General features: G+C 32.2%; 1 protein-coding gene across 2 annotated transcripts in view; it reads right to left on the bottom strand.

The window, feature by feature from the left end:
• The window catches only part of STK38L_1 (Serine/threonine-protein kinase 38-like), a 62,346-nt gene extending 37,845 nt beyond the window's left edge, over nt 1-24,501 (bottom strand). Inside the window, exons 1-5 of one of the 2 annotated variants that reach the window (XM_051214999.1) lie at nt 24,131-24,501; nt 20,164-20,215; nt 15,131-15,253; nt 5,303-5,386; nt 1,540-1,663 (exon numbers count right to left, since the gene is read on the bottom strand). In XM_051214999.1, the coding sequence (XP_051068186.1) occupies nt 1,540-1,663; nt 5,303-5,386; nt 15,131-15,253; nt 20,164-20,215; nt 24,131-24,420 (673 nt within the window). In that variant the 5' untranslated portion in view covers nt 24,421-24,501. Of the gene's footprint in view, nt 1-1,539; nt 13,340-15,130; nt 15,254-20,163; nt 20,216-24,130 lie in introns of those variants that run through there. The other variant, XM_051214998.1, reaches the window with a different exon arrangement.
• Between the last annotated feature and the right edge of the window lie 264 nt (nt 24,502-24,765).

The following is a 24,765-nucleotide window of genomic DNA, read 5'->3' as shown; positions in this document are numbered from 1 at the left end:
CTGTTGTGAATTGTTTAACCATTTAATAAAGAAGAATATGTCACTCATTTTTGTAATTATTTTGTACGAAATATCTACCACGAACAAGCGCATTTATATCACGTTATGGTGAATAAAAAAACCTGATGACAGTCAATAGAAATCAACAGAAGTGCACTATCCAGAAGTCATCATTCAAGGAAGTTGACTATTATAAAACAAAATGTTCATTAATTCAATCAATGATAGTACACAGGAAGACTAAGTACAAGCGTTTTTTGTAAAATTCAGAAAATGAATTGATTTTCAATTTTACGATTTAAGATAATCAAAATTCTGAAATCTTTGACTTAGATATCAACCAATTGATAGTTGTTATGAATAGTAGTATCAAGTACATTATATTTTGTTAAATTATAAAACCCCACCTATATTTATTGTTCATAAGGTAATGAAAAGTGACCAGATAGAAATTTTATTGTTATGATAAATCCACACCAGTCTACATCATCATGAGAGAGAAAACAATCCCAATACATCTGATAACTGTCATCGTATCGTGCTCTCTCTCTCTCTACTTTTTTTCATATCTCATTCGCTTAATGTAGGCAAACAAACAAAAAATATATTACTACCATAGTAACAATATCGTTATAATAATGATTATTAAATTTATTTTCCATAAAATATTCTATTGTTTCCCACTCTGTTTTGTTATATTTTATTGAAAGAATTGCATTATAATATATCAATAGGCATTATAGAAGTAGGAAATGAAGTATAGATTAGCTGTTCAGTAATATTCACAAATAATTCTTTCTATAATTCCCAGAAAAAGGAAAAAGAAATGAAAAGCAATAAACTAGAATAAAGAAGGACAGAGACTGCATCATACTGTTGACGTTAGACGAAAATCATGATGTCACAAACTAGTTGAAGTTAGGAATTTAGATTATTACGATTTCGAACAAAATGGTTGAAAGGTGTGGTGGTCTCAGTGAGAACTGACGATCTTGTATGTAAGTTTTATTGAAAAAGTTGTCAAATTTGCATTAGTAATGAAATTATAAAGTAAAAAAGCTTATAAACTTGAAAGTCACATTCTTTATACGAATCCATATATCAGTCTGTACTTGGTTCGCGAGTCATAAAGACCCAGCTTCATCTACCTTGATTTTGGCCATCGAAAACTATCATCATTAGCCTTTACACAAACAGTGAGATTCAGAGTTGAGTACATAAACCGACAATTTCTAAATGAGTTACAATAAGACATTAACTACCATGTTGTTAAAAGACATGATGATGCCTTATGGAAATTATGATTCACGTGAACTGGTTAATCTGCGTTACACAGATTAAATATTTGATATTAATCTTAATTTTATATTAGACTTAAGTAAATCTAAACATGTGTTTACTAAACCTACCCTTCAAAATTCAGCGATAGCAAAGGTTAAAATTAACAATAAGAAGAAACTTAAATAAATAAATAGATATTTTTTAAGACCAATTCAACAATGATATAAATTAAATCAAGAAAACACTAAATGAACTTACCACCTGGAAGGAATTCCATAACTAAATACAGATTGACCGAATCTTGAAATGAATAAAACATTTTCACAACCCAAGGATTATCAGCTTTGACTAGAATATCACGTTCAGCTCTTACATGAGCCACCTAATGATTAGAAAATAAATGAAGTATTCGAAAACATTAAAATATATTTTCAGGTTTTAAAAAGGTTGACATTCATTACGTTACACTCGACTAAAACAACTACAATTGAAGATAGAAATCTAAGCTTAATTGTGTCATCTTTGTTTTGCGTTACACAGACTTGATATTTTTTAAAAGTAATTCACTGACAAATTTCTTTAGAAATATTAAACAATTTATTTCATAGCTGGTGGGATTGTGGATGAGCACTGCTGAGGAGTCTGATACTAGGAAAAAACAGATGTACAATGTTTCCTTAATTCGAGTGATTATCTTTAACTAAAGTTAGCTCATGATCTAAAACTATGAATTTAATTATAATTTCTCTCGGAAACCACCTATACCGATAATTTACCCTAATTAGCGATGGAAATTCATAATCAGATTGACAGAAATCAACTCTGAAAGAAAATTATTTACTACTATTTTATCAACAACACTAGTCCACAAGTATATGGTGATTCATTAGCAGATTGGTTTTGTTAGATGCTCCAGCTTATGGACTTTAATCATCCGGAAAACTGTTAGAAAGTAGAGAGCTGTGGAACGCTGTTTGAACCATAAACATAATTTATAAGTAATTTGAATTCAGATTCGGTAAGAACCGAAGACTTCCAGATATTGTAGCGAATTCATTATTCTTAGACTAGATCCTTGTTGTTTACATCTACAATAAACAAATAGACAGAGGGTGAGCAACGTAAAACTTGATATCGATAACCAGTCTTAACCACATTTTTGTTTCAAAAATGACAGTAATTCAAGTAAACAACACAACAATGTTATCTCATTATTACTAAAATAACGAGAGGAATTCAAGCGAAAAAAAACTCAACAAATGACGTTTGCACACATGTTGATAATTATAATGATGACACGCAAATGAAAAACGCGGGATCAATAAGCGTAGAAACCCATATTAATAACAATACGACCACTACTATTACTACTAATAATTATATTAACATCAATCTCAGTATTACAAGCGTGATAGTTTAAACGTAGCTGAAAACAAAATCAATACAAACGGTGAGTGTATCTATGTCCTTCATATGTGTGTACTTGTAACTAAGATTAATGGTCAATTTAACTATTGTATTGATGTGTATTACATTTTTATAGTTGTGATGTATAGCTCTTTTGCGTTTCAGTGAGTAATTTATGCATAGAACTACAATTACACAAATATTCATGAACAGTTACAATGGGAAAACAAAAAGAAAACATGTATTGTAATGAAAAAGATAGTAACAATAATAAGTTGTTTTTTCTGTGTAAGTAAAATCAGTTTTTTTTGTAACTCTATAGGCAAAACAAAAATGTATTACGACTACAAATGTAGAATAACATTTCAGAACGAATGATATAGAAGCTAATAAATCTATACAAACACATTACGCTTCGATGGACTACATGACAGTGGTCAGTAGTACATATATATCTTCTGACAAAGATTTATGAAGAAATTGCAGTTTGTAACTATTTCGTAAACTGTTCAGTCGGAAAATCAGAGTTAATAAAGTTTAATACATTTAAAATTTATACAATAAGCACGGAAAAACGGTCGGTCAATTAATATTATAACAAAGCAGAGCATTTATTGTTAATTACTGATTAGTTATCCCCCCACAGCCAAACTTATCAACCGAATGCGATACGTTTTGGCGTTCAAGCTACCTACTGCTAGCAAACAACGAGAATAGGGTGTTAAAATAAGGCCCCTCTATTCTTATCGAGTTGGAAAAGCTATCATTTATCCAAACCGAGGGAGGCAAACAAGTTCTAATGGACTGACATCGGAGATCTTTAGGAATGATGGTCTAGTTTTAACAGCTAGATTGACTGAGATTGTTATGACTTTACGTCCGGCTTTTTATCACGTGATCTATCCACCAATCAAAATACGACTTATACTATATCAGCACTGTGCCAAACCAATGACGTTCGACCGGTATGAGCAGCCTAGCGTCCTTATTGGTCCGATGTCCGCCTGGCTCGTCCACTTGAGTCCAGAACACCAATGCCAGCTTCCACGATGCGAATCGAATCGAATCATTTATTTCAGACATACTGGGTTTATATATCAACGAGACAGACCGCGACGCACCATAAAATAGGAAATAACATTTGTACACAATAAAGCCAAAAAGTGGCTGTGAATGTGGGAGGCAGTAAGTAAGTCAATAAACTGAACATAACTTAAGAACAGTAAATCGTACAATAATAAATTATAGGTCAAAATAAAGCTTATAATAAGAGGAATATACACATACATAATCTAATGACTGAATAGTTATACAATAAGAATATTTATAAAATATTTGTCCATTAATAGTCCTCGAAAGTTACTGGGATATAACAAGATATTAACTAGTCTCAAGACTAGACGTAATCCAATATGACTGGTACCAAACTGTCACTGGAATCAATAACACAGTGGTATTCGTCATGGTTGTCACAGCTTCCTCCAAATTTATTTAACTTTTCCATAAAAATATTATTAGAGAAAGCCCTCTCATCATCTGAATTTTTATCAATTCATCTCCCTTAAGTATATATTTACCTGCTGACTTAGAATACATGGATGACATAATCCTGCTTGATCAATATGATGACAAAATGCAGTCTTCTAAACACTATGAGCAACAATACAAAGGTGTTTGGGATTTTAACCTTTAAGTAAACGCAAAAATGTTGCTCCTCGAATCATATCTTCTATGTCGATACAAATGTGTGCCAGGTTCTAGGTTGCATAAGACTGACTAATTGACAAATTCGTTTAACGTTTCATGGCTATTTCCTTTTCACCTGTATCTAAAGTATATATCTTCAGAACAACAATGGAAGATTTACAGTTCATTTCGTTCAGAGAACGCGACACCTCCAAATACGTACTGTCATTATTTATGAGTTATATAATCAAGATTGGCACTTCTTATTGAGTTTGTAATTTGCTTTATTCCTAAAATATTCGTATTGAAAGAAAAGCATTTTTGGGAACCTTGAAAACAGAATTATATGAAATTGTATGTAATGAATGGATTGTAGCCAGCAGTGTAACACACAGAACGAGCGTTTTGTTCTATGATTATATCGAGACAATTTGCACAGAACGAAAATATCCTAACAAGGACTGATTATTTTTAAACCAGGATTATCGATACCAGGATGAATAGAACACACATCAGTAACATCATTCTGACCAAAAAGGTTAATGGCTAGCTGGACTCACTGACTCAATGAATAACAAACTGGTGTTTGAAGAGATATATACTAGGGTTCACATCTCAACTTGAACATCAATACTGAGATGATGTAGGTGTGTGCAAATAATGGAACACCTATCCTAGATTCTGCCACTAGCTATAAAAATTTATCTGTTCTATATGACCATTAGAATTTTTAACAGTAATTTATTTCAAGAATACAAATAAGGGTATGTTTTATAAAAAGAGAAAATACTGTCATAATCTAAAGAAGTGAATTCAACATTAATAAAATTAGAAATTAAACAAGACAAAATTAACAATCATTATTCCAATGTATACCGAATAATATTAACTATGGTTAATTACGACAAGACTAAGATTAAGCGCTTACTTGATCCTTTTGTAGCATATCTGCTTTATGCAAAATCTTCATAGCATAAATATAGCCATTGTCTTGTTTTTGAACTAATCTTACCTATCAAACATGTTGTATAAAGAGAGTGAGAGATAGAAAAATCATAATAAAAATTTTATCATGAGGAGAAAAACAGTGAAAGGGTAATAGATCGTGAAAAAAAGCTCATGAAGTTCAATACCGCCAATGAAAACAACTTCCTCCTTCTTGTTAAATAAGTCACAGTAAAACATGAATTATCAGTGTAAGAGTTACAGAGACCATTATTCAATAGCTGACGTGATATAATGTTTTTAGTAATAGCTAAAGCACACACGCGGAGAGATATTTCTTCTACAAACGTCTGTAAACTGTTTGATATCCTGTGTTACTAATAATTATTGATGAATAAACGATAAATAGGATGTACTTGATGTACTTCCATCTTAATTCCTAACAGTCGAACTCAAGAAACCAAAAGTAGTTTCTTCCAGAAGGGGACAAATGTACACATGCATCAGGTTTCATTTTGTTTATAACTGGCTAAGAACGTAGTTCAACGCCTAAAAAATCATTAAAACCAATGAACAAAAGGATGAAGTGAATAAAAGTTTGATATTAAGATCATTGAGAGCGAAATTATATAAATTAATGACGTTTATTAAAGAAGTCTTTTAGAAAACCTTCGTCATCATCAATTGATGTAAATACACTTCACTTATTTTTACAATTTAGTCCTATGACAATTATGATTCATTAAAAATCTCCAAAAAATGCAGTCACATGTTAAACTGTTTTATATTTTTATCATTTGGATTCAAAATAACTCTGTGACCTTTGATTTTGACCACATAGCCTGTTTAATAAACAACCAAAACGAAGACGAAAGAAGCAAACAATTAACTGAGTGCAATTGGCATCACAAGTCAATCGAAGTTAAATGATCACTGAAAATCAGGAAAAACTAAACAGCTGTTTTGTCTCAGCATAAGTCAACAGTTGTTGACCATAAAATTAAATGGTCTCCACAAAATCCCTATATTGTAATTCCTGAAGTTCTAATGAGAAGCCAGAACCAGTGGAGTCCAACCATATTCAGTGTGAGGCAGTTAATCAGCAACGATGTAGGAAGATGACTGCACAACATTACGAACCAACTGACGTTAGGAATATAAACTATTGGATGATGAAACAGAGATTTAAAAGTTAGGCGTTCGGATTGGACTCATGGAGAAGATGTGGATGGGCATACCCGTGGAGTTCTGAACCTGAATAAAACAGCTATCGCGTGTTTCCTGGTTTTAATTGGTTGTCTAATTTAGGTTGGTTTATGATCTCAATAACATTTGATTACGCTGTTTAAGTGAGAATGAAAGCTTAGCAAAAGGAATTATAGTATTCAAGTTAGTTGATAATTGTCCCCAAGTTCTATGACACTGTATGAACTTTATGATATATTACACACCGAGATGGTCACGAGAAACTTATTTTGTAATTACTTTTTGATACTGGTTGCGTTTTTTGTTAGTTCTCATAATTTGTACATTTACTACAAATAGCTGTAAAAGTTGTTTAAAATTGTATGACATTGAATATTTCCGCTTGCGTTTGGAATCACATATAGCACGATAACCGCTCATAAATACACTGCTACACACACATGTCTACCGTTCTCAATTGTCTGATGTTATGATAACTGAACTCTAAAATATTTATTACCTACATTTATAGACCACAGCCATATTTCCACTATATACTCCATCTGGATATACCGCTCGAATTATAACAATCTTTATTGGAATTATTAATTACCTATAATTGTGTATTATTAAACCAAAAGCAACTCAAACACACCAAGTCCTGACAATTTAAGTAACGTTCAGTAAATTTTTCTTGTGTTTATAAATTATATTTAGTATATTAATACATTAATTTTTGGACGTAATAACTTTATTATCACTTTTGAGTTAATATAATTTTTGGTACATCACAATTATCTGGTGAACCCGAAGTTTATTCTGTTTGTAACATTGTTTATTTTACCCGACTCGCAAGTTTATTTTTCACATAATGTAATCTCCCAATAATCTTAGTGACATTGAGGGTCCTCCTTTAAATGCTCCTACTTCATTACCTGACTTGTCTGACCCATCGTAAGCACGATCAATGCTATATTCGAATTCAGACACAGTTCGTACAACAACGATAATTTTGAGCAGTCACAAGGTAATATAAACGTCTATTTGATCAAGAGAATGCATTTTTTTTATCCCAGTACTGAATTCACTAAGAGAATACAGAAAGTAGGTAAATTAATCATTACAAATTAAGCACTCATAGGTTTATGAGAACGAATAATCAGACCGCAACATACCTTAAATCAAATCCATACTTTTGATATAACAAAGCGTTAAGTGACAAAAAATGAAGCAAACAATGAGCAATTAGTATGTGATAAGTAAGGAATGGTAACACTTGTAGCATTAGTAAATTTGTCCAAAGGAACCTTGGAAAAACACTGAATATGGAAATGTGATAACCCAATTTATTTAATGATCATACAACAAAAGTTAATGATATGTAAAACAGTTCCATAACTTAATTCTCCAATATTCGCCCTGTTAGAACATTCGGTATCCCTTTAACACGTAATTACACATTTGATTTGAATAACAGTAATAAACTAAGGAGCATACCATTAAGAACCAAAGTAACCTGAATAATTTACAGGGGAATGTGGTCGTTTGAAGTTATATACAGTCTGAAGAACCGTCAAATATTTCGATTAGTTTAAACACGATGACTAATGTATTGGTTATACGTTGAATAATTGATACGAAGAACAAATTATGAACAGTCATTAATATAAGATGATGTATTATAAATTGAAAAAGTGGAATTCCCGTAGATTACAGTTATTCAGTTAATCTCCTTTATTAACTCTCACAGAAAAAAACGAGAAAAAAGAAACATTATTTCTAGAGTTTTACAAATGGTTTGAACAGCTTAAACTTTACAGAAATGATCTATTAAAGTCAATTTTCTATCTTGTTCTATTGTTAAATGACAAAATATTAATGGATTTATGCAAATCCATTTACTTATTGAATCAAATGAATTATTCATTATATTTTTAAAAATAGCAACATCTCAAATCAGCAGAGACAAAGAAAAGAAGCAAAGTAAAACCTTACTGGACAAGACCACCAACAATCAACCACTTAGACTCCCCTCAATGAGTATGCGAACAGTATTCAGACAAAATTTTATTTCTAACGTTGTTAAGTAGGTGAGAATTTGTGGAGGAAATAATAAGTAAACTACTAAAAATAGGTATACAAAGACGAAAAGAATAACAGAACTACACAGTCAACAAAAATAAATGGCGAGACTATAATTTATAGACCAGCCAATCAGACAAAATAACAAGTCTTGAATTTTAACGCGAAATTCATCCATACATTTGGCTAAATAGCGCGTTGGCATTTTAGCTGACGTCAGTTTGTTATGAAAACACTAAATCTAATCCCTAACCCTAACCATCAATTGTAAATTATAATTTTAATTACTTACACTGGTTTATGAACTTCATTTAGTCCTAGTTAGTAAGTGAACATTCTCAAGGTCACTCTTTGGCGTCGCTGAAAGGCCGTTCATAAATTATAGACTCGCCGAATAGATAAACTTTAAAGTATGAAAATAAAGCGATTCTCTATCTATGCACACATACACAATAGTTAATTCGGAATCTAATTAAAGTAAACCATTTGAGTATTCCTGCTCTGTATTACACATTTCAGTAGATTCCGTCAAATATTTTAGTTTAAAACAGAAATATCTGACATTCCGGTCATTAGAAATAGCATTCTACTCATGATGAGAAAAGTCTATCAAAATTATAGAAAAGTAATATGTTTTTCCAATGGTCTTTGAATAATTGGAAAGTACAACGATAAGTATTTCTATATCTGTGCCACTTTAAAAGCCTGGATATAAGTGCAGTGTGATGTTCTTCTTAAAAACCTATCACTTAAAAACAAAGATATTTGTTGGTATATATTCGTAAACACAGATATACTTCAAAGTACATTATCTTTCCGTAGAAGAAACTACTCATATACTTAGCAGTAAAAACACAACTGTAGATAAAATTAACCTCATTGCATAACAGATTTCATTTAGCATAATTGTGAATAACACGTTACGATTATTCTGCCTTATTCCTGAATTTAGAAAAAAATTATTTGTTTAATAATCTCAGTACTATTACCAGTCAGTTTACCGCTCTTATAGAGTAAAATTAATCAGTTACAAGTGACACAGAACCTAATATTTATGTGCATCGCTTCAAGCTGTCACATAAGATCAGCATAGAGATGAAATAATCAACGCAAATGTAAACTACATAAATGGCATAATCATCCTTGTATTCAACTGAGATCTCCAAATATGACTTAATAAGGACAATACAGAGAGGTTGATTCATCTCTTCAACAAACAGATACAGACTTCACACTACATACCGTTGGAAAGAACTACTCAAGTGCTCCAAAAAAAAAAAATAAACCTCAACAAGTAGATTTATCATAGAATTTTACAAAACTAATCAGTTTAACACAATAAAGCAGTTCGAACAGGACAAGAACAATGAATTTAACCAGAATGACATAAATCCAGTTTATCACGGTTCAAATGTAATCAGTTGTATAGGATTTCCATAGGGTTGAAGCTAGTTACATTGGTTAACACAACCATCTAGCAGTTAATGGTAGTAGAGCAAGAAAGACAAGACGTTAAATGTTTAATAATGACGAACTACATCTAAATGACAATAATGATAATTCTACAAAACAAGTTTTTTATTATTAAATCATGTTATTTTCACTACCTATATTTATGACAACACTCCTACAACCAATTTCGATTACGGTTAATTTTTGTTAAGCCCTTTTATTAACTAACTTAACAGACAATCTTTTTCGAGCAGTAAGGATTTGTCTAATTCTTTGTTCTATTATAATCAATATGATATCTGTATATATGTGTACGGTTGATCAGATGACAGCCTACGTACATATCTCTCTGTAGCTAAAATGTTAATCGCTTAAATATGAATCAATGAGTCACTCTCTTCCCAATGCATATATTTGCTAGAATCCCATCATCAGCATTTACCTTGCCTAACTGCGCCTTGATTTCGTTTGATCATAAATTTGTCTCTGTATTCGCTCGTAAACACACACGTTCGCCACTCCGCTTCAAATTCGCTAGATGTGCTTATAATTTTGCCTGCGCTATCCGCTACTAGACTGTAGTCGCCGCTACTCATTGCCTTCTGATTTATAGACTACCTGGTTGGGGACCGCGAGATGATAGCAACCGATGGGTAAAGACCCTGAATGACATGGCTCAAAATCGTTTGCAATGGCGCAAGTGCATCCACTCTTTGTGTTCTCCCAAATTCTAATCTTCTGAATTCTTCATTTTTCTTTTTTCCTCTTTCCAAATTTATTTCACTGTATTATAATCCTTGAATAACATCTTCAAACCCTAGTCTTGCCGATTTCTGCTTACCCCCTCTACAACTATGGGATTTGAATAGACAACTGCATCTCTGTGCTAATGTGGTATGGCAACTCGAACTGATGTACGTACGTACGAAGTTCTACGTTGTTACTGACTGACTTTGGTTAAGGCTGGTGATGATGTGCTGAAGATTAAACACTGATATGTCTGTTAAGTGAACACTCGATCGAAATTTCTAGCCACTTCTAATAAACCTAGACCAAATCTACACATCTTGAAAACTGGAGAAAAAGGTGAAAAGTTTATATACAGTAAATCAAGGGTGTTAATAAAGTTACACAAAATCTTGAGCTTCTGTAATCATAATAAATAGAGTACCAGTATAGGTAAATAACAAGTTAGAAATGTGACAAGTGGCTCTTCAATTTCTGGATGTTTAATGAGGAGCTTATACTTAACGCTGAAAAGATAAATGGTTTATGAAAGTCTTCTGAGCCCCTACGGACTTTTCCGAGAAACATTTTGGAACTTCTCACAAAGATCGTTGGTGAAAGACTTTCGAACCGATCCCACATTTATTTTTTATTCAAACTTGTCCGTAACTCTTGATTTACAATATTATTTCGCACTTTTTACTCGCCAATGTCAACAGCTCCTTACGGAACATATGTTTAAGGGTTCACCACTTCCCTCAAAATCCTTCCGATTCATTTACTCTTTTATATTCCACAACGTTAAGTATTCCAAAGGATACTGGAATTTAACATGCTAAAAATATTATCCATTTTTTAAATCACCGAGCTCAATTGTAGTATTTTAATATATACGCAATTGATTTTTGTATCGAAATCAACCCAATCACTTTATTGTAATGAAGAAACAAACGAAAAATTGTAATTACAAAACTACCGATGAATCAACATGTAAACATGACATTTACAGCTTATGTAGTCTGAGATTATTCAATATAACACATATTTCATTATCTTTTCATGTGTATACAGTTTAGTGTAATTTAGTTATATCTAACCTAAATAAAATGATCATTCGAGTAAAGAATTAACCATGAAGAAATACGATAATATTTTCGTCTTGTTTGAATGTCGTCCAAAAATTTAGTCTAAATGTATTCAACAAATATTTTGTACATTATTTCAAGAGAATTGTCAAACAGACAAATAAATAACTAAATTAAAACACATAGATACACAAAGGGTCCATAAAACAAGTGTTTGATGAATCATCCTATTTTTGAATTATAAAATCTAATTAAATTATTTATCAAGATTTGTAAAAGTATCTGAGTGTATCTAGGCTCATAGGTATTTTCCTATGTACACATGCACACATACATATAATAATGTATTCGCATACTATAATGTATATACGAGATACAAAAAAAACTAGATTTCTTGGTAAAAGATAGAGAATTCAAAATATAGAAAAAAAAACAAAAAAAAATTAGTCATCACTTAAGATTGATTTAGATGGATTCAAGTGTCGTAGATTATAACTATCATCAATAGTAATCAAAACTTTATAAATTTTGTCCACTAATCTGCTTCGGCAATATCAACGGTATTTTACACACGAAGTTTCAATCAAAGGTATAACTTTTAACCAAATAGCTGGAATGTTTACCATATAACGCGTGGATATGGGAAAGGTAATACGAAGGGGGTACATACATTATTAACATTATTGTAAGTTAAACTGGGAGTAAGGATATGCTCTTTCGGCTAAACATTACAATGTGGCTTTATTAAAAGTGGATGGGAACTACAATCCACTCCAGTGTTACCTGTTTGAATATGTAACGGATTGTATTGTTCAGAATTAGTTTTTATTGATTAACCTCCTTAGGTATAAATGTTTGTAGACCCAATATCCAATCTAATATTATGGTCGGATGTGGAAAATATTTATTTAAAAATAAAAACCTTCCAGATTTTGCGTAGGCTTGTAATCTAATTGTAGCTGACAAAGACGAGGTGATAACAAAGCAAAACCATGGTGAAATGAATTACCAAGACAGAATACTATGTTACCTAACTGACTTAATCACCAGAGAATAATTGTTCTTTTTGAAAAAAGAGCAAATTGACTGGAAATCTTGCGATATTTCAAAATTGAAGGAATATTTTTTCATAAAATCTGAAAACGAGTTGTTGAATCTTCACATTTTATTTCTTCTCATGAAGAACGTTAAACGCAACAACGAAAAACAATAGAGTATATAAATGAGTATTATTTAGTCTTTTTTCAAAGATGTAAAAGCAACATTTCCCTAAAGGTTATTAGCTCGAAATTAATACTTTACATCGAAAATCCAGGTTAAAAACATGCGACCACTTCTCGAAGCAGAATTAAAGTGCTAGAATAAATGAATTGTTTATTTGAAAATTTCGATCTATAAAAATAATGAACGGTTTTGAAATTTACATTCTTTTCTTTTCCCTAGTTTCATTCTTTTATGTTAGAAAAGTATAAGAAAATATACGTTATCATTTTAAGTCTATATTAGTCAAATAACCTTTATAAATCAAAATGAACTATTGATGAAAGACGTTTTGGATTATTTTTGTCGACTGAGATTGTGATTTGAATTGAACACATCTAGGACAATTAATCAATGAGTCTACTAAATCGGTAACCTGAGGTGCTTGTCTTACATAATCAAAACAGTGGTTACAAATTTGAACAGAAAAATTGACTAAGCTGCAAAAATTTATTTACGAATCCGAAGAGTCATCTTGAGTGGAAATTAAACATAGAATTCAATGGTTTAAATGCGGATGGTATAGTCAATACACAATCAATATTTCCATAAACTTCAGCGGGGTAAAGATGTATCTATTCTTGATATTCATTCAAATATATAGAATGATCCTAATACCAAGTTTTAAAACATTAGGAATGAACATAATTGTATTATTTTGATTAATTCTAGGTCACATTATTTAACATTACAAAACATAGAAGTTAAGATTATTCCAAAGGGGTTCTAATCTAGATCTCTGTACCTACCAATGTGGTTAAGTCTAACAATTAGTGATTACATAATAAGACTAAGTATGAATCATGAATTTTAATACTGATATCAATAAATCATTATTCATAAAAAATGTTGACCAAAACACACAGAAAAGTAGAATGTATAGTTTAGAAAGCAACAAACAATATATGATATCATTGTCATCTTATGTGTATAAAATAAGTAAAGAAATTTATTATTTGATGAGTGAATGACCTTTCTAATCATTTAAAAGAATTCATAAACCTATTGTGTATTCTATACCCTTTTTTCAGTATATGTTTCCCAACCTGATAAACATATACACGCACACAAATTAACTCATACAACAAACATACACGATCTTGTCATAAAACAGGTTACATAAAATAAACAAATCGATTTTTTAACTACTCAACATTTCAGTAAAATCAATCAATTCACAATTAAGACAAGAAAAATAAAAAGAGGAGGAAAAGGTAAACATTTACGTAAACACAACTGAAAATGTTAAATTGTAGTTTAGTATTTTATAATTTAGAAATATATTTATCATTAGACTACAATTGATAAAAATTCTCATCCATTAATTATGAGTATTATTATTAATAATCATAAGAAAATATGAATGGTGGCTAGCAGTGGAATCCAGAACGCGCGTTTCGTCCTATTTGGGACTCACAAGCTGGTACAGGTATATCCAGCTGACGAGCCCCGAGCGGGACGAAACGCGCGTTGTGGATTCCACTGACAGCCGCCATCTATCTCTGCATATAACGTTTATGACCTAAAGCAATATCGAGGCAATACGCGCAGGATGCATATATACCAATGAGAGACTGACCAATTGCAATCCTGAACGTCAATGGGAAAATACAAACAATCAATGCAAAAATGAATGATTATAATTCCTGTTTTCATTTTCTAATGAATTATAAAAAGTACTGATGAAAGTCGAATAAGTAACGAACTTTTTCATTTTTGGTCGGCGATAAATTCTAACAAAGAAAGAACTATATGTTCAATGACGATGTTGGATTCAAGGGGAAGCATACAACAACTACTACTTATATCAGCAAAAGTAGCATCAGCTTAACCATATGTTATCATAAACGCCACTCATGTATTTTTCTTACATCAAACGTTATATTAAGTGCTTCCGAATGTAGTAGAATTTTAAGATTTCAAACCGCTTTCCACATCATTAGTCAATTGGATAAAAGGCATTTGTATATTCATATAAATACACACACATAAAGAAGGAATCACATGCAAAAAAAACTTACTTCACCAAATGCTCCTTTACCAATTATTTTAAGAGGTAGAAAATCATCAACTGTGAGTCGTGCTCGTTTAAGTCGGAGAAATTCACTTTCTTTGAGAGCATGTTGTGTACGTTTGATTTGTTTCTAGAAAACATTGTAAACACAACAAATGTTATTGACATGCAAAACAAGAAGCAACAACTATTTTAAACAGCGAGAAAAGATAAAATTCCATCCAGTTCGTTTATTTATTTACTAATTATTGATATGATAGAGTTGGAACAGTGGAGTCAGATAATTGATGCTTGTTAAAACAAATTAAGAAATTATCTTGACAATTTCAAAGAAAATATAGTTCCTCTATAAACATTGTAGTTTTGTTTATTTACTTCATTTAACTGATTTCCTTACTTATTCACTGTATTGTTTATTCGATTGTGGTACAAGATAAGAAACTATCAAAAAGAAACTATATTTAAATGTTTAATTATCAAACATACATATCTCTTACCTAGCAAAAAAACGATTTCTAATTTCTAGGATTCGACTAGTGTATTCGGTAAATTTAGACTTTATTTGATTATATTAAGTAACTTGAGCCAATTTTTTTTAAAAAAAAGGTTTGAAATATTATAAGATTCAGTTGAAATAGATGGGTTGTAACAAAAATTTCGACGACATGATAAATGACTGAAAACTTGTTGATGTATACAGAATATCAATATGAACAAAGTATTTTCTTTTCGTAGATTGCTATCTAAACTTTTTAAGTGAGAATTTGTGTTATTTCAAAGTGAACTTTAAAACTATAGGAAATTCATGATTTCTATCCAATTATTCGATACATGGTTGAGGGACGTTGGTGCTGCAGTATTAAAACTACAATTCACCATTTATATGATTAGATTCAGTACAGATGTGGGTAACTAAATGATATACGTGTTGTTCATATTGCTAGTTGTATCATAACGATCACAACCAATCTACATTAATCTAGCAATACCTTAAAATAAAATACATCGGTCATTTCTACTAGCTTCATACACTCACATGCTCCCTAACTATAATGTTTCATAAATTAATACTGCACGCCAGATTTAATGAAAAGCATACTACTCTTCAGATATTGCCATCACATTATTTACTTAGTTACGGAATATACATAGCCACAGGCTTGTGCGATGGGGTGAAGTTTAACTAATCTTGTATTGGTTATTCGAATATTCTCATTGATGTTTATAACTAAAATTGATCGGTCTCTTATTGTCATATGCGCATCCTGTGCAACCTGTACTTATAATGCTTGTGACTTAAGACAATTTCGAGACGATCTACACGGGATGCACATATGCCAATAAGAAATTGATCAATTAAAGTCCTGAACGTCGATGTGACGATTCAAACAACCAATATAAGATGACTTTTTCCTACCTAGTTTTTATTTTGTTTCATATTTTTCAAAGTAAATAAAAAATGGATTTACTATAATCTATATAAATCATTTGATAGAGAAACATGTTTGTACGGAAATAACAAATTTACATAGAGACATTACCAAATCGAGAGAAAAAATGAGATTTATGTTTACGTTTATGAGAAACCCATAAGGTTGATAATATAAATTACAAAATTCTGATCATCTTATTTTGTTTTAGTGGCTCATTATTATTGCTGGGACTTCATGATATTTCTATAGATTATGGCCTCTGCTGTAACAAATACAATTATGAAGAGTCAAGCCTAGCATAGCGAAACCATTTACAATTGGTCGAACGGTGGGTAGTGACCAATGCCATGTGTGTCAGGTCCTTCTTCGTGGAGGTTGAATTCCATAAACCAAGATGCAATATGGCCACTTCTATGTGACTCGACATCAATCAATTGTAAATACATCATAATCTTACAGGAGGTCAGTCGCATCCCAGATAGCTCAGTGGTAGCATCTCAAATTGTGAAGCTGGGTTACGTAGGACTGTATACATCAGGGGACATCAGTTCCTTCAACATTACAGGTACACATTACTGATGAGGGTCAGATTCCACGAAACCTATGTCTGGGGTTCCCTGTCGACTACCGTCAACCACCACTTTACAGTAAACAGAAGTTGTAAGCATACATTTTTATACGCTAGTAGTAGTATATCAAGTAGTGTGAACTGGTGTTTATAAAAACAAACCTATATAATGGTGTACTTTTGAACTAGGTAAAAAAATAATAAAAATCCACAAACAACCTAAAAAATGCCGAGTTTATTGACGGGGACAACCAATCAACATAAACGATACCAATATAGTTAAGTAAAAAAACAACATATGTAACTCTAAAGTGAGCATAATACAAATTTCTTCGAATTGGAAATAATTGATAAAACTTAACTGTCTAATACAGAAGAATAAATATTTATACAGACAAATATATGTCATTCAATTTTACGTTAATCATATAGCACTAAAAGATATGTGCAAGGAAGTGATAGAATGATACTAGGAAAATAAATGTGAGGCGCGAGGCAAATAATAACATAAGACAGACAGGCAGTTATTTGCAACGTAGAACTTTGTATATATTTCTATCGGTTCACGTTCCTACACCACTATATGAATGAGGAGTCAGACATGTAAGATGAATTAAATCTTAGTTGATAGTAATTATTCACGATGAAAAAAAAACTACGGAATGATTAACACTGACTTCAATTAGGATTTATGTCCGAATTGATATGAGTATCAAGATTTCCCGAATTCCACTTAGGAAAATTGACAGACATAAACTCGTTACATCATTCCGTGAAATTACGTCGTAATGTATCAGCACATCCATACAAAGTAACCGGAAACTAATGTTTAAAGACTAGATCAATCCTACTCGAATTTTTAGGTCACATGGTAGCTTATATGGCATGAATAACACAAATCTTAAGTCCAGTGCAGTAATATTTGAACAAAGATAACTGTTGAACATTCTAAGCCTTGAAAGATCATGTCCCAGGATCAGGGAAGAGTTGTGATTATTGAAAGGTTTTACGGTCAGACAAATGTAACGACGCATGGAGGTTATACACCTCGAACAACCTACCTCACAGTTTTCGTTTCTCTACCCTACATCTTCATCTTGCCGTCAAACTTGGGAGCTATGTTAATACGATATGTAACATATTTGTTATCATTATTTCATGTTCTTTATGCAACCCAGAAAATAACTAAACAGAAATGTTTGCAGGTACAAACAACTAAGAACTTCGAGAAAAGCTGACAGAAGCAAATTAACAAATAGTTACTTTCAACTAGTTGAAATGAATTAATAGGTACAATCATCTTAATATATCAGGTTCTAAATGGACAGATATCAGAAGGAAACAAAGATACTTGATTACAAAAGACTAACGAGCACACTTACTCAGTATCGAATACAAAAATGATGATTAAAAGTTAGTTAAAAGATAAAGAATTAAAACATATGAATTTCGTGAGTTCCTACAGTGCCAACAAAATCAAGATTTAACTATCAGGTTTAATGCTTGCCCGAGATTTCACAGGTTCATCAAAACGAAGTGACTTGTAGGTTACATTACAACTAATACTTCAAAACACATAATACAGATTATGACAGTTGGAAACTGTTTATACATGACGGATTTCATTAATCTTCAGTCTATAATTATTCTGAACTCATATATTATTCCTCTTATTTCGTTTAAAATTCAATAATGTGCTATGCTCAACATTCTAATTTACCCAACCGTAATGAATATTCTCATTGATTTAGTTAATAAATACTCTGTGGATTAAACTATGAATCAATATAAATTGTGTAGATTGTTATATCAATTTTTATTCAGACGAACACAAAATGTCTACATTTTGTGATTATGTTAGGCCACTTGGTTGTTTACTAATAAACACAAATACAAAAACATGTGAGCACAACTTCTTCTTTGATAGATATCTTGAATTTTTTCTGTATGAAAACAAAGTAGGAATAACGATAAAGATATACTGGGTTGTTTAACTGCATATATATGGTTCCAGGTAATTTTTCAAGCAACTATATTTGATAATAAAAACAATTGTTGAAATATAACATTTATCCGGAACAGGATACCATAGGTGATTCGATGAAATTTTAGAAAAATATAAATACATTCGACTGAATTAATGAAACTCAATAACCGATCACAGCTTCTAGAGCTTATTTTTGAGGTACGCTTTTTATAGTAGTGCTAATAACAGTACTGTCTAGCTTCCTAAACAAGATTGTAGGTGGAGTTCGAGTTCAATCCACAAACCAGTCGTCGAAATTTAAGGAATTAAATTGGTAAACCATTATTCCATTGAAACTTTTATACGATCAGTAATCAGAATTAAGGGTCATAGATTTAATTTATATGCTGCTAGCGTTATGTAGGTTCATCGTAGACAGAAACTACAAGTGTGCACAGATTTATCATCTTTAAAGTGAAATTCATTGTTAATAAATAAGTAACATTGATTCCAGTTTGATTGAACATGATAACTCTTGTTTTCTTAATTTAAAATTATTAACGTGAGTTAAATGAAATCTTGTTTGGAGAGATAAAATGTTTGACTGCTAAACCAGTAGCTATTTCATATACAATCGAAAATCAGCGAACTGGTCAAGTCTGATAAAATAAAAACGAAGGGAAAACCAATTGAAGGACAACACACAAGGTATCATCTTCAAATATATGAATTTTTAAAAGATCCCAGATGCAAGTTATGCTGGTGATCATTCGAGACTGTTAAATGAAGATCTATATATAGTACTAAGTTATAATCATAACAAACTACAATCAACACATATATGTATTGAAACAAATATGATCATTTAAAGTATTGGGCTAAAATTGTAAATGAAATCAAGAACAGGTTGATACGTATTTGAAAACAAACTATAGAATGCCATATAGAACGCAGCAGGTAGAATATTTTATTCTTTTGATGAAACCTCATATTTTATCAGTTAAAAAAATAAAGCTTTGTTATCGGTAAATGCTGGTATATAATAAGAATTTTATAAAACAAAAAATGCCTACTTGTTCTTCTGTTAAGCCTTCACTTTCCATCATTGACTCTAAAATTTTGTACCTGTCAGTAAGAAATAATGAATAAAAAAGAAATATTAACAGTATTGTATTGAGAGCAGAAAATGACATTTTCCATGATAAATATTACACTAACATGAAAACCAGTTGTATTAACCGCCTACCGGGTTGGTAGTTCTAATCTCATTTCACTTACGAAAGAAAATAGACATTAGGACAGTATCATTAGTGTTCACAAAGAAATTATGGCTAATTGACAAGTATCTGAATCTTTAATTTATGAGACGGTGATATCGATCATTAGCATTTGTTACACAGATTTGTATCTGTCTAAGACAGTGAACCTTTGGAACAGTATGAGTAGGGGCAGAAATATGTGTTGGATGAAATGAGGACACTATGCGGAAGTAAAAACTGAATCCATAGTTGTCATGATTAAAGTGATAGAAAATCACAAAAGGATCATTGACTTATAAACTACCTTGATTGGTTTAATAATTTCGTATATGCATATAAATATTACTGTATAGTAGAGTAAAGCCTGATGAGGATATAATCGAAAACAATATTGTTCGCTTATATATGTTGTTCTAAATTTACAAAAGGATATGTTGATAAAAACACTTAATGACCAGATTTTAAGCAGAAAACAAAACCAAATTTAGAGACCACTGGCTGACATGTAACAAAATTACTAGAGGAACATTTAGTACTGATGAGGATATGTCGGTTAATTAAGTCAGTCAGCTACAACGTAAGACCAGGCACATATATGCATCAGTCCAAGTTGCCACACCTCATTAGCACAATAAAACGAACACCAAATTCATAGAAGTGGTTACTCCAATAGTAATAATATATAAAAACAGACTGAATACATATGATACAAGAAGTAATTAGTTCGTAGAAAGAAAGGTATATATTAATTGTAACCTCACGGCTTAAGAGAAAACAAAGAGTGTATACACCGCCACTGTGATCGATTCTGAGCCATATCACCCAGTCTCCAACAATTGGTTACGATAGTCACACGGACCCCAACCAAGTAGCCTGCATCTACCAACATGGCTCAGACTACAAGTTAGTGACTTCAAGCACTGATGCCACGTTTTGGTTTGGCCGCCCCTAACTTTCTCCCAACCATTTCCAATACCGGTTAGCATTGCACGTCGTGGTAATCGGTGTTCAGGCATACGTGACACGTAACCCAACCATCTCAGTCGATGAAGATTCACAACCTCATCAACTGATTTACCATCATTCCCTAATACCCTGTGTCTAACCTCACTATTACTTACCCGGTGATCCCAGCAGACGCCAGCAATATTTCTAAGGCATCTGTGGTCAAATACTTGTAGCTTACGAGTACCTTCTACTCTTAATGGCCATGTTTCGCAGCCGTAAATTAAGACAGAACGAACTGCCGTGCAGTATACTCGTCCCTTAATTGATAGACGAATATCTCGCCTTTGCCATAGGTGACGTAAGTTGGCAAAAGCCAAGCGAGCATTTCGAATGAGTGCTGAGATTTCGTCAGACACCAACCCATTAGGGTTGACCAGACTTTGAAGATAAGTGAAGTTGTCAACGTGTTCGACTACTTCACTCCCTACCCTTAGTTCAGGTGTTGACGCAGACCAGTCCTGAAGCAACAACTTGCATTTAGAGGGAGAGAAGCGCATTCCAAACATTCTGGCATTGTTGCTCAGAGCTACTAAAAGATTCTGCATTTTATCATCGTCTTCACCAAACAGGACTGTATCATCTGCGTATTCTAAGTCGATAAGTGGACCTCCTGGTAGATCAATACCCGAGAATTCAGTAGACGAGAATGTTATTTCCATCAATAAGTCTATGATGAAGTTAAACAAAAATGGAGAAAGTGGACAGCCTTGACGGACACCACTTGAGGTTGCAAAAGCAGATGACAGTTCGCCATAAGCTCTCACTCGACTAGTAGTGTTCGAGTAAAGAGCCTTCACAAGGTTTATGTACTTCTGAGGTACGCCTTTCAATGACAGACACTGCCACAGAATCTCGCGGTCTGCAGATTCAAATGCAACTTTTAAGTCAAGAAAGACCACCATTGTCGGACGCCGATAAGTATGCCTATGTTCTAGGACCTGACGAATGGTGAATATATGGTCGATACAGTCACGACCAAGTGTGGGGCCAGCCTGATTTTCTTGTGTTTGCAGTTCACGAGTCTTTGTTAGGCGTCCAATAATTATTGAAGTTAGTACCTTAGATGCTATATTAGTCAAACTAATCCCTCTATGGTTATCAGAGGATGACTTTGACCCCTTCTTACAAATAAGGACAACCAGTAAGATGGGATTACATCAAACTCGCAGATTTTAGTCAACCTAATCGCTAAAACTGGACCACCATCCTTAAAGACCTCTGGAGCCAATCCATCTGAACCAGATGCTCTTCCTCGTTTCATATTAGCTAATTAATTAAACATAAGCACTTAATATTCCATAGCATTTAACGTTTAAGAATGTCAGCCTTCTCCAAGTGATTTTAGAGACATAAGGGAGCGTTATATAATCCAAATGTAAACAAGTTACACAGGCCTATGTAATTTGGTCATATTGAAATTTAAATAGCAGTCAGAAGATTCATATGTACATGACTGGAGTCTTTAGAGGTGGGTTAAAGGGATTCGGTTTTTAAAGATATACAAAGCATAGATCATTTTCATAGGATAAAACATCTTGGACCGTAACAACATTTTATTTTTTACCACAAGAAATTACTTCAATAGTGTTTCTACATCTTAGTGACCAACAGACACAATAGACAACCGACAGATTCAGTAGAGTAGATTTTCCACACAAAACAAGATTTTACTCCTTTTAGACCTTAAACGCTTTATGTGAACATCTTTAGGATAACGGTTTGTCAGTACAATGATGAATAACAATATAACATCAAAGTACACTAAGTGTTATATCTAGTCGTTGCGAATTACGTCGGAATCGCTTGTCATTTATGCCTGTAAAACATGGAACCAGTACAATTCCCACGACGAGAAAGTAAGAACACAAAGACTGGTACAAGTGAAAATTTATTAACCCTAAAACACGACGACGACCGTAGTCAAAAATATACTCATTCATATATCGATTTGTACACTTATTTTCATTAATAATTAGGATGAAATCACATACACAAAAAAATACTTAGTTATAACAAATCAAATGCTGAGTGTCATGCTGAGCATAGTCCATGTTAATTTAATACAACAATATCGCATCTTGAACAAAAATCACAGTGAGTAAAAGAATGTAGTTTCGCTTTTTAATCCCATTATATCATTACAACAACCAGCCACTAAGACTGGTGGCCGCATTGCGGCCAGATCGTTAGGAACATGATATCAGTAACTAGTTTATGATCAATCAGTGTGAATATATCAATCTTACAGGGTTTTAGACTCAGTAACTAAAGTCCATAAGCCTTAACTGTAAAGTGAACATACATTTCATCTAGATAAGCCTAAGACCAGCTTAATTATGACAGCATAATGATGGTAACATTCAGTATACTTTTTCGAAGTTCACTAATTTAGGGAATTAAACAGGCACTATATTAACACCCCTATGTATAAAATTAATACCTTAGAAACAAAATTACATGTACTCATATAACTATTGTAATGGAATAGTCATTTCTATTATCTCATTTATCTACACATAACATCCGGATTCATAGCAGATGCATAATCAAATTTATTAATTACATGTAAGTTGATATTTTAGGCTAAACGTTACACTTATTCTATGGTGGCTTGTAATTCTTCATAATCACTTCAACACAATGTGGAATGGCGTTTAAACTATTGATCAAGTGAATGAAAAATGAAAAAATGGACCATTGAGTAGTAAATCTACTTAACTGATTGTTACAATGTATGAATTTACTTTCAAATACTACCCTAAAACGAACTCACCTATTTTGACGTTCTCGATATTGAACAATTAAATTGTCGTAGTAATATTCCAATGTAACTTTTGCAACTTTCACTTTATCCAATGTATGACTACTAACATTCAATGAATTTATGGAGGGATTTGTACGATTTAATGATGTGGTAGAAGATGATGATGTCAAATCACCACCGCCACCGTTTATAACTTGACTATTTTTTGACATTGAAATAATATCAGGCTTCACTAATGTAGCAAGGGGATTGGTCGTTAAACTGAGATTACTATACGGATGTGAACTTGCGGTTGACATGGTTTTTTAAAATTATTTTCACCGTTTCACTTTTAACAAAATTACATTGAACCTCATGGATAGACGACAGTTACTTGACTGAGGAAAAACAAAAGAATCACGATTACTATTCAGAACATTTCCACTGACATATAATTGAATGCAACACAATAGTAAATCATTACTTTAAAATTACGTGCACAATTTATTTATCCCATAAACTTACACTGATGCAATTAATAGCTGCTTTCGAATTTTATCAGCTACTCACAACCCCCGAGTTACTACAGGTCCCAAGTCCGGGCAAAGGAGGGTACTATCAGTGGTTTGTTGTTTTAAATTACTTGGTTTTAACATAAGTTACTT

The sequence above is a fragment of the Schistosoma haematobium genome, chromosome 2 (assembly GCF_000699445.3).
Source record: "Schistosoma haematobium chromosome 2, whole genome shotgun sequence".
Lineage (NCBI taxonomy): Eukaryota > Metazoa > Platyhelminthes > Trematoda > Strigeidida > Schistosomatidae > Schistosoma > Schistosoma haematobium.
Note: the sequence above shows the minus strand (reverse complement) of the source record. Positions and strands in the feature narration are given on the sequence as shown.